We start from the raw sequence: 12,371 nt of genomic DNA, 5'->3' as shown, positions 1-12,371 counted from the left end.
GGAGAACACGGAAGCCAGAGCACACGAACCTCACAGCAGGAAGCACAATGCCGGCATAGCCAAGCAAACAAAGAAACTCATGCTGGAGTGAGCGCACCGCACCCACCCTACTGTGCCTACAGACACAAAAGAACAGGTATTGTGGAGGGGACAGTGCCTTTTTATTTTGGTAGGGAATGTCTCTACGAGGTGCAGGGGCCTCATTGCGTAATGGAGATAAGCGAGAGGGACGTGGAGGTAATGAACAATTTCACAGATCGTGCAGTGGCACAATTGCCTATGAATTATACTAGCGGCGAATCAGCCTTTACTCCGAAGAGCATGGACACAAAGGTCATGACCATTAGGGATGTTTCCACATCAATAGAAAAGCTGGTTAGCCTCATCCAGTATCATCAGAGGATGATATTGGTTCCAATATTTCTGGCATGCAGTCAGTAGTATCAAGGACAGCCCGGAGTACATATTTTGCCACATACTGATTGTCATATACCATCTGGGACAGCAAAGTCCTGAGATCCTCTGGGACTACTGACAAGATCTCAGTGGCCAAGTACATGCCCAATAAACAAACTGCAATGATGGATCAAATGTTCGGGTTAGCTGATGAAAACATTATTTTCAAGAAAGTGTCAATTATTTTTGATTCCCTATTTAGGGGATTAAATCCGAAAGAATATCGATTGGCCTTCCTTGTTAAAGCCTCCCTAATCGGGTCTCTGCAAACAAGGCTCCTTCCTCTGTTGGTGTTCCATGTGGAGAGTCAAGCCCTGTTTCAGGATATGTATGTATCCCACTGGCACTTTGCAAGTCTATATGCAGTGCATTAAGAGGGGGGGGGGGCATTCCCATCAACAGTGTCACATGAGCAACCTACACTGGGTCAGAATCAGAACCAAAAAGAGAATGGAGTCGCTGCTGGTAGTGGCGTTGAGACAGAATCCTCAGATAAGGGTCCGGATGTATGACAATTGGCTGTGAATTAGCAGTTTCGTTGTGTGACATATGTCTAGATTGTACCAGCATTAGTTAATGATCTACGTTTGGCATCAGAACTATGGCCACTGGCACTGGTGAAGCTGGTGTCAGCATTACAGGAACCAGCGGAGACCTTGGCACCCGTGTGGAAGTCTCTTCCAGTTCAGTACACACCCAGTATTGATTGGAGACACCACAGCGCCATGGGGCACAAAATAATGCCAGAAGGAGCCAGAATCACACCAAATATCTGCATACTAGCCTCCTGGAAGGCCACAATCTGCTGCAGTGTTGATGATGGCCCAGGAAAATAAGAGCTGACCGAGACTAATTGCAGTTCAGATTGTAGGGATTTCATAAGGGTGCGATTTTTACCTTGATGCTCTCACGCCTTCTTATGGCACTTCAAGGTGCAGGATAGGGTCGAGTCTCATTTCCTCTTCCTATACTTGAACTTAGATTTCAATTTACTGGAAGGCTTGAGCTTGAAGTAGACCTCTCTATGGAGTAGCTTTGTGATAGAGACTGAGACTTGGCCCGCAACTTGGAGTGAGAAACCTATGATTTGATGGCAACTTTTTCTTGTGTTCAGCGACGTAGAGTTTCGCTTCTTGGTCTCGGATCACCTTCAGGGGCATGAGGGCACTCTTGTCGCACACCTTAAAGTCGTGCCTAGAGCCTAAGCACCAAAGCTATACCTCATGCACGTCTGTGACCAACATCTGCTGCTTTCGGTCTTGCTACAGCTTGAAGCCTGTCGTTTTCAGAAGGGACTTCATTCCATAACACAAAATGAAGGCAACGTAGTGCGGACTACATGAGGTGGTGCCCCCTTCTAGTATTACATCACCTTCAACCTTGTGGGTGATATGTAGGTGGTGTCCCTCGTCTTGCGAGAATTCAGCTTTCGCTGCCATCTCTATGTTATGGGCTAAGCATCGGCCCCGTCTGGAGCAGATCTTTTTATTTTTTAATAGACCATAGGCTGTGCAGTACTGCTCTTTGCGCTCCAGGAGCAAGCACAGTTACAGACGATGTGCTTGTATGAGTATGCATATTTAGTCCTAAATTGAGGGCATTCCTGAAAAAGTCTATCCTTTTTCACTTCTATTACCTGTAGCTGAATATTTTCTGCAGATTCCGGAAGCATGGTATGGTGTTGAATTCAACTGGAACTCAGATGATGTCTGAAAGCTTGGATCTGACCACTGCCGATGACGAGGCAAAGTTGGATTCGAGGAGTAAAAACCATTACTAGCCCAGTAGGCGTCTTAGGACACACATGCGTTGAAGATGCACGAGCTACGGCTCAATCCGTCCGAACCTGATGGTGGAAACAATCAATTGAACAATGGAGCATTTAGACATGCGCATTCTCTCGAAGAGGAGGAGATTCGACTCAGCAATAAAAATACTTCTTCGAGAAAAACAAGTTGTAAAGTCCAAGAACAACACTAGATGGCAGCAGTGTGCATAGCAGGTGTAACTGCAGCCAACACACCCTACGAATAAAATGTTTCTGAAGGCTTGAAAGGGTTAGATTATATTGGGGCCGTTAATTCGCAGAGGTGCCAAATCTGGATTCACGACCTTCGACAAACAAAAAATATAAAACAGTACTCAATATTCAGAACTGACTGGAAGAGGGAGCTTTATCCCACATCACTTCTTTCAGTTCCATAACCTAGAGCCAGGTCAGCTTGGGCTGAAGCGCTCTGATTGGCTAGCTGCAACATCATGAAAAATGTTGCTTTCGCCATTTCATGACGCGGGAACTCAGTACCTACTATCTGGAAACCTCTGTGAATAAATAGTAAAAAATAAAATAAATCATGCCAATTTTGCCACGGGGTTTGGAACCATGGGGCTGGGTTCACGTCCCTGAGAGTTATGAATCCTGACAAGGTGCTCTGAACCCAGTAAAAGCTTAGTGGGGGACTGTGGACACCGAACAAGCTTCATGAGCCAATGTTGGTGCCTTCTAGAGTTCTTCAAAACGCAAACCAGGGCTGTAGATCATATGTAAGGCACAATACAGGTCCATGAAGCATGCTGTGGGTTAGAGACCCATGGCCACGAAACTTGCTCTGGTTTGTAAACCCTACAACAGGGTTAGTGAAACCCCCAAAATTAAAAGAAAACAAGGGCCTGGCAGGCTCAGTGGCCAAACCCCACTGCCAAAGGCAGACCACAGCAGAGGTTGGCCAAGACCTGCTGCATCAAGGGTAAGTTTGGCGTAGGACCTGGCCTTCAGATATATATATATATATATATATATATATATATATATATATATATATATCCAACATCCAAAGTTTCCCACTTAGAAGAGCCAGCTTACAGGTAGGTTAAATCTTCGCTTTAATGTGCAGGAAAACAGCGCAGGGCAATGAAAACAGAGTCCAAAAGAATTTGTTGCCTGACGCGTTTCATGCTCCACGAGCATTTCTTCAGAGGCTTCTTTTAACGTTGCAAAGAGCAGCGCAGAGACTTTGAGACATTTTCCGTACCCACTGTGGTGTTTAACTTTAATGAAAACTGACATTGCATTTGAGCAGCTCACTGTAGCGTTATTGTGGCACTTCAATGACCAGCAGGCTCTGGGTGAGCCAACGCCCACTGGGGCAGGTGATAATCATTATAAAATGCCGGTGCTCTTTGCAACGTTAAAACAAGCCTCTGAAGAAATGCTCGTGGAGCATGAAACGCGTCAGGCAACAAATTCTTTTGGACTCTGTTTTCATTGCCCTGCGCTGTTTTCCTGCACATTAAAGCGAAGATTTAACCTACCTGTAAGCTGGCTCTTCTAAGTGGGAAACTTTGGATGTTGGATATAGATATATATATATATATATATATATATATTTTTTTTATTGGCCAGGTCTTGCGCCCAACTTGCCCAATATATCGTTTGAGATGTGTATATATATATATATATGTTAAACAAAATGCCCCAGCTTTCGAAGTCGCACTCAGGAACAGGCAAACACCGCGATTGCTCAGCAGTGTTCTTTATTTGAAAAGCCGGCGTTACATCCAGAGTATTGTACAAAAGCCCTACGCGTTTCGAAGTTCACTCTTCTTGTTCACGGGCATGTGCAATTGATTCAGGCAAGAGTGAAAGAGAGTCTCGAGTTGATTTTTATCGCCCTCTGGTGGGCCTATGTTAAAACCAGCCTTCTGGGACTCGTAGTCTCCTTCATTAGTGAAAACCATTAGTGGGTCCCGCCTTCAATTTATTTATGCAATTTTAAAATTACAGTAAGTCTCTGAAAGATGCCCCCGGTTTTTGGATTACTGTTCCTCCGATTGGCACACAGACAGTCTCCATGCCTCAGTCCATCAATTTCGTGGCGGTGCAACCTCCAGACCAGGACTGGCCGGTATATTTATGTTAAACAAAATGCCCCAGCTTTCGAAGTCGCACTCAGGAACAGGCAAACACCGCGATTGCTCAGCAGTGTTCTTTATTTGAAAAGCCGGCGTTACATCCAGAGTATTGTACAAAAGCCCTACGCGTTTCGAAGTTCACTCTTCTTGTTCACGGGCATGTGCAATTGATTCAGGCAAGAGTGAAAGAGAGTCTCGAGTTGATTTTTATCGCCCTCTGGTGGGCCTATGTTAAAACCAGCCTTCTGGGACTCGTAGTCTCCTTCATTAGTGGGTTCCGCCTTCAATTTATTTATGCAATTTTAAACTTACAGTAAGTCTCTGAAAGATGCCCCCGGTTTTTGGATTACTGTTCCTCCGATTGGCACACAGACAGTCTCCATGCCTCAGTCCATCAATTTCGTGGCGGTGCAACCTCCAGACCAGGACTGGCCGGTATATTTATGTTAAACAAAATGCCCCAGCTTTCGAAGTCGCACTCAGGAACAGGCAAACACCGCGATTGCTCAGCAGTGTTCTTTATTTGAAAAGCCGGCGTTACATCCAGAGTATTGTACAAAAGCCCTACGCGTTTCGAAGTTCACTCTTCTTGTTCACGGGCATGTGCAATTGATTCAGGCAAGAGTGAAAGAGAGTCTCGAGTTGATTTTTATCGCCCTCTGGTGGGCCTATGTTAAAACCAGCCTTCTGGGACTCGTAGTCTCCTTCATTAGTGAAAACCATTAGTGGGTCCCGCCTTCAATTTATTTATGCAATTTTAAACTTACAGTAAGTCTCTGAAAGATGCCCCCGGTTTTTGGATTACTGTTCCTCCGATTGGCACACAGACAGTCTCCATGCCACAGTCCATCAATTTCGTGGCGGTGCAACCTCCCGACCAGGACTGGCCGGTATATTTATGTTAAACAAAATGCCCCAGCTTTCGAAGTCGCACTCAGGAACAGGCAAACACCGCGATTGCTCAGCAGTGTTCTTTATTTGAAAAGCCGGCGTTACATCCAGAGTATTGTACAAAAGCCCTACGCGTTTCGAAGTTCACTCTTCTTGTTCACGGGCATGTGCAATTGATTCAGGCAAGAGTGAAAGAGAGTCTCGAGTTGATTTTTATCGCCCTCTGGTGGGCCTATGTTAAAACCAGCCTTCTGGGACTCGTAGTCTCCTTCATTAGTGAAAACCATTAGTGGGTCCCGCCTTCAATTTATTTATGCAATTTTAAACTTACAGTAAGTCTCTGAAAGATGCCCCCGGTTTTTGGATTACTGTTCCTCCGATTGGCACACAGACAGTCTCCATGCCTCAGTCCATCAATTTCGTGGCGGTGCAACCTCCCGACCAGGACTGGCCGGTATATTTATGTTAAACAAAATGCCCCAGCTTTCGAAGTCGCACTCAGGAACAGGCAAACACCGCGATTGCTCAGCAGTGTTCTTTATTTGAAAAGCCGGCGTTACATCCAGAGTATTGTACAAAAGCCCTACGCGTTTCGAAGTTCACTCTTCTTGTTCATGGGCATGTGCAATTGATTCAGGCAAGAGTGAAAGAGAGTCTCGAGTTGATTTTTATCGCCCTCTGGTGGGCCTATGTTAAAACCAGCCTTCTGGGACTCGTAGTCTCCTTCATTAGTGGGTTCCGCCTTCAATTTATTTATGCAATTTTAAACTTACAGTAAGTCTCTGAAAGATGCCCCCGGTTTTTGGATTACTGTTCCTCCGATTGGCACACAGACAGTCTCCATGCCTCAGTCCATCAATTTCGTGGCGGTGCAACCTCCAGACCAGGACTGGCCGGTATATTTATGTTAAACAAAATGCCCCAGCTTTCGAAGTCGCACTCAGGAACAGGCAAACACCGCGATTGCTCAGCAGTGTTCTTTATTTGAAAAGCCGGCGTTACATCCAGAGTATTGTACAAAAGCCCTACGCGTTTCGAAGTTCACTCTTCTTGTTCACGGGCATGTGCAATTGATTCAGGCAAGAGTGAAAGAGAGTCTCGAGTTGATTTTTATCGCCCTCTGGTGGGCCTATGTTAAAACCAGCCTTCTGGGACTCGTAGTCTCCTTCATTAGTGAAAACCATTAGTGGGTCCCGCCTTCAATTTATTTATGCAATTTTAAACTTACAGTAAGTCTCTGAAAGATGCCCCCGGTTTTTGGATTACTGTTCCTCCGATTGGCACACAGACAGTCTCCATGCCACAGTCCATCAATTTCGTGGCGGTGCAACCTCCCGACCAGGACTGGCCGGTATATTTATGTTAAACAAAATGCCCCAGCTTTCGAAGTCGCACTCAGGAACAGGCAAACACCGCGATTGCTCAGCAGTGTTCTTTATTTGAAAAGCCGGCGTTACATCCAGAGTATTGTACAAAAGCCCTACGCGTTTCGAAGTTCACTCTTCTTGTTCACGGGCATGTGCAATTGATTCAGGCAAGAGTGAAAGAGAGTCTCGAGTTGATTTTTATCGCCCTCTGGTGGGCCTATGTTAAAACCAGCCTTCTGGGACTCGTAGTCTCCTTCATTAGTGAAAACCATTAGTGGGTCCCGCCTTCAATTTATTTATGCAATTTTAAACTTACAGTAAGTCTCTGAAAGATGCCCCCGGTTTTTGGATTACTGTTCCTCCGATTGGCACACAGACAGTCTCCATGCCTCAGTCCATCAATTTCGTGGCGGTGCAACCTCCCGACCAGGACTGGCCGGTATATTTATGTTAAACAAAATGCCCCAGCTTTCGAAGTCGCACTCAGGAACAGGCAAACACCGCGATTGCTCAGCAGTGTTCTTTATTTGAAAAGCCGGCGTTACATCCAGAGTATTGTACAAAAGCCCTACGCGTTTCGAAGTTCACTCTTCTTGTTCATGGGCATGTGCAATTGATTCAGGCAAGAGTGAAAGAGAGTCTCGAGTTGATTTTTATCGCCCTCTGGTGGGCCTATGTTAAAACCAGCCTTCTGGGACTCGTAGTCTCCTTCATTAGTGAAAACCATTAGTGGATCCCGCCTTCAATTTATTTATGCAATTTTAAACTTACAGTAAGTCTCTGAAAGATGCCCCCGGTTTTTGGATTACTGTTCCTCCGATTGGCACACAGACAGTCTCCATGCCTCAGTCCATCAATTTCGTGGCGGTGCAACCTCCCACAAATTAATCGGGACTTTCAAGCAGATTGCAATGAAATGCCAGATGGTAGGAGCGCTGTCGAGTGCACTCTCGAAAGCTTTCGGGCGTTTTGGATTAATATATATATATATATATATATATATATATATATATATATATATATATATATATATATATATATATATATATATATATATATATATATATATATATATATATATATATATATATATATATATATATATATATATATATACCACCAATCCCGCTTTGTGGATAAAAACGGGTCTGACACATGCTTGAGTTGCAATTCAGAAATTTAATGCCGCCGTACAGCACTTTTTCAGTTACGCGATGTCCTCTCTCACAGCTCCTGGCAGACGCGTTTTGGCGGATGCCTTCATCAATGCCGGTTGTATGCTGGAAAGTTCAAAAATAAAAGACTTTCGCGGGCAGTTCATTTAAAAAGCCAGGTGAGTAATCCCATTGGACCATGGATGTTATCACAGAAAGAGGACCAGTAAAGTTCCGTAAGTAAGTACTTTTCCCCTCTCTGAGTCCAAGGTTCCTCAAGTGCACCATCACGCTTCAGGAGTAATGGACACTGGAATCGCGAGCCAGGTTAAGTAACCCGCTCGTGCATCCATTTGTGCACTGACAGAGTCAGCCCTCGAGCGCCATGCTCCTTGTAATTAGTGCGATTCATGGCGGATTTCATCGCCGAAGTGCAACTCACCAACAGTCCATCTGTTGCTCTTTCCCCAGTGCCTACACCAATATTTAGGCTGGTGGGGCGCCGCATTGTGCAGTTCATGCACAGAGTCCACTGGGTTGCCGGCGATATGCGGAGCACCAAACCAAGAGGCGTGTCAGTTAAAGCGGAGCCGACCGCCGCCTCAAATATACCACCAATCCCGCTTTGTGGTTAAAAACGGGTCTGACACATGCTTGAGTTGCAATTCAGAAATGTAATGCCGCCATACAGCACTTTTCCAGTTACGCGATGTCCTCTCTCACAGCTCCTGGCAGATGCGTTTCGGCGGATGCCTTCATCAATGCCGGTTGTATGCTGGAAAGTTCAAAAATAAAAGACTTTTGCGGGCAGTTCATTTAAAAAGCCAGGTGAGTAATCCCATTGGACCATGGATGTTATCATAGAAAGAGGACCAGGAAAGTTCCGTAAGTAAGTACTTTTCCCCTCTCTGAGTCCAAGGTTCCTCAAGTGCACCAATCACGCTTCAGGAGTAACGGACACTGGAATCGCGAGCCAGGTTCAGTAACCCGCTCGTGCATCCATTTGTGCACTGACAGAGTCAGCCCTCGAGCGCCATGCTCCTTGTAATTAGCGCGATTCATGGCGGATTTCATCGCCGAAGTGCAACTCATCAACAGTCCATCTGTTGCTCTTTCCCCAGTGCCTACACCAATATCTAGGCTGGGGGGGCGCCGCATTGTGCAGTTCATGCACAGAGTCCACTGGGTTGCCGGCGATATGCAGAGCACCAAACCAAGAGGCGTGTCAGTTAAAGCCGAGCCGACCGCCGCCTCAAATATACCAGCAATCCAGCTTTGTGGATAAAAACGGGTCTGACACATGCTTGAGTTGCAATTCAGAAATGTAATGCCGCCATACAGCACTTTTTCAGTTACGCAATGTCCTCTCTCACAGCTCCTGGCAGACGCGTTTCGGCGGATGCCTTCATCAATGCCGGTTGTATGCTGGAAAGTTAAAAAAAATAATAATATATATATATATATATATATATATATATATATATATATATATACACACACACCAGTACAAACAGTACGTTGCTAGCATAAACATAGCTGGCTGCTAAAAAGCTTTTTAAGAACCCTTTATCGAAGCAAGGTTTCTTAAAAAGAACCACGAACAACCAGATAATGCTCTGCCTGTGAATAAAATTGAAATATCATTGCATTTTGGTGGCTATTTGTTAGAATTTCCAGAGTATTTTTCTAAATATCAAGGCATTCTTGGATAAGCTTCTACCATGTTTAGTTACAACGGAGATGAGTAGTGTCCGGGGTGGTGAGCAAGGAGTACAATGGTTCTTTCCACATGAAAAAAAGAAATAACCTATTTCCACACATGCCTACCAGGTACAAGTGCATTCAACTGGAATCCACATATACCATAGTAGTGAGCAATCAATTATCACATCCCTCCAGCCTAATAACGGAAGAAGAGCTTGGGCGTTCACTTTCTGCTAAAAATTAAAGAACAGTAAATCACTAGAGCTAACTCAGCAAAAGTAAAGGTCTGTTAGATTTTACTTTTTTCCTATCTTTTGAAGGTGGCCAACTGTTTGTGACAAAGTGTTACTTTTGTTAATATATATGGGCAACTTCCAACAAAATTGAGATGCCATTTTATTTTGCTTTCTCAAATTTGAATGGAGTAATTTGATCAAATGACCCAGAAGACACAAGCTTACAACCTTCCTTATTCGAATCACAGCAGGACAAATTATTACACAACTTCAATGAAATCAAACGAAATTCAGGGGTATTCAATTCTTTCTTATGCCTCACATTCAACTTTTGCAGGATCTCAAAGGTGGACCTGTTCTTCCAGTCAATGATGTTGATCTCTGGTTGCTGCTCCAATTCAGAAGCATTGGGAGTACTTGTTTGTCTCTTGACTTTTGAATGCTTTGGAAGTTCAAGCTCCTCAAAGCTCTTGAATTCAGGAAGCCTACAAAGGAAACACACCAGTACAAAGATCTATCAATAGCAGAAAGATATTTTCGAAATAGGTTTATTTTCAGATCCATCACAGATAAAGTGCACATGAATGAATATTTTGCACTACACTGTAACTCAATAGATTCTATTGTGTTTGTGGACAAGTTTTAATTCTGAATTTACCATCACTGCAAGCTTTAACATGACACTTACTCTTCAGTTTCATTGATTCTAAGGAAGTCCAGTTGTTCAACCATTGCTCCAGATATCAGAGTCTGGAAAAAAACAAAATCAGATATTTAGATTTTACATTCAAGCTTCAGCACACTAATGGGACAACACACACCTCAGCTCCAATAGAAGCCTTCATCATATAGCTGGAGCTTAAACAACTTAGCACCTGCTTATCTCAACCAATGTAGGCATGCAGATCTTCATGCAGAAAACCTGAGGAGTACAGTCCAGAAACTAATAACCCCAACTCCAATCAACCTCAAAAGGGGTTTCCTGTTCAGCTCCATCGTTCACATTCTTTAACCAACTTCAAAATAAAGCTCTGAAGTCTTACCCTTTTCTGGACACAAGCTAAGAAGTAATGAAATAAATACAAATGGAAGAACAGCAAAATGAAAATGTTCCCCACATCACAAAGCAGGGGAAATGCCTTTGGCATCCGTAGCTTTAAAAACATGCATTCTGGTGACTGGTTACAGATTCTACAAAATTGAGTTTGAATGTCTGCTTTTAAAGCATTGTTTAAAACTAACAGCAAGAATACCAGCCCTTCCTCTGTTTTTCAGGGGGCAACTCTTTCTATATCCTTCAGAAGCAGTAGTAATATAATTTTGCAAAGGACAATATGGTCCTTAATTGGAGGTGTGGGGGCATACACTAAAGTGTGTTAGAGTCGAGTGGCATACAGTGGAATAGTGTACAGTAGAGTGACATACAGTAGAGTGGCAGAGTGGCGAGACATACAGTGGAGTGTTGTAGATTGGAGCGGAGAGGAGTAGAATAGAGTAGACTAGCCTATAATGGAGTGATGTACAGTGGAGTGTCAGAGTGTAGTGGCGTAGAGTGGAATAGCGCATTGTGGAGGGGTGTATAGTGGAGAAGCATAGAGTGGAACAGAGTAGAGTGCAGTGGTGAGAGTGGAGTTGCATACAGTGGAATGTAACAGAGGGGAGTAGCATTGAGTGCAGTGGTTTAGACTGTAGTGGCAATGAATAGAGTAGCATAGAGGGGAGTAGCATAGAGGGGAGTGGCACAGAGTGGAGTGGCACATATTGGAGTGGCACAGAGTGCAGTAACGTACAGTGAAATACTGTATATTAGAGAAGCGTACAGTGGAGTGGCATAGAATGGAAATAGCGTGGCGTGCCATATAGTAGAGTTGCGTACAGTGGAATAACACAGAGTGGAGTGGCGTGCAGTGGAGTGTTCTGGATTTGACTGGGATAGAGTGGCTGAGGTACAAAGTGGAGTGGCATAGAGCGGAGGGGCGTACACTGGAGTGGCATACAGTGGAATAGTGTACACTGGAGTGAGGTAGATTGGAGTGGCGTAGAGTGAAATAGTCTATAGTAGAGTGGTGTACAGTAGAGGGGCGTAGAGTGGAGTGAGTTACAGTGTGGTGATGTACAGTGGAATAGCAGATTAGAGTATCGCAAAGTGGTGTGGAGTGTGGTAGAGTGCAATACATTACAGTGGAGTGGGGTAGATTGTAGTGCCATACAGTGTAATAGCGTAGAGTGTAATGGTACAGAGTTTAGCGGTGTAGAGTGGTATACAATTGGATTAGTATACAGTGGAGAGGTGCGGAGTGGAATACCATTCAATGGTACTAGAGTACAGTGGAATAGTATACAGATGAGTGACGTAGAATAGAGTGTTGTACAGTGGAATACGGAAGAGTGGATTGGCATATAGTGAAGTGACGTACAGTGGAGTGGCGCACAGTGGAGATGCATGTAGTGGAGTGGCATAAAGTGGAATAGCACATAGTAGTGTGTCGTACAGTGGAACAGTGTAGAGTGAAATGGCGTACAGTGGAATTGCGTACAATAGAGTGGCATACAGTGTGGTGATGGAGTAAAGAGGCATACAGTGGAGATTTGTAGAATAGTGAGGTAGTGTAGTGGCATAGAGTGGAGTGGCATACAGTTGAATAGTGTAC

At 44.3% G+C, this 12,371-nt stretch overlaps 1 protein-coding gene across 1 annotated transcript in view; it reads right to left on the bottom strand.

Moving 5' to 3' along the window:
* The window catches only part of PHKB (phosphorylase kinase regulatory subunit beta), a 1,466,493-nt gene that overhangs the window by 162,081 nt on the left and 1,292,041 nt on the right, over positions 1-12,371 (bottom strand). Inside the window, exons 21-22 of the mRNA XM_085637773.1 lie at positions 10,409-10,470; positions 10,043-10,205 (exon numbers count right to left, since the gene is read on the bottom strand). Coding sequence (XP_085493899.1) covers positions 10,043-10,205; positions 10,409-10,470 — 225 coding nt within the window. The remainder of the gene's footprint in view (positions 1-10,042; positions 10,206-10,408; positions 10,471-12,371) is intronic.

This window comes from Triturus cristatus, chromosome 12 (genome assembly GCF_964204655.1).
Source record: "Triturus cristatus chromosome 12, aTriCri1.1, whole genome shotgun sequence".
Lineage (NCBI taxonomy): Eukaryota > Metazoa > Chordata > Amphibia > Caudata > Salamandridae > Triturus > Triturus cristatus.
This window is presented reverse-complemented; position numbering and strand designations above follow the sequence as displayed.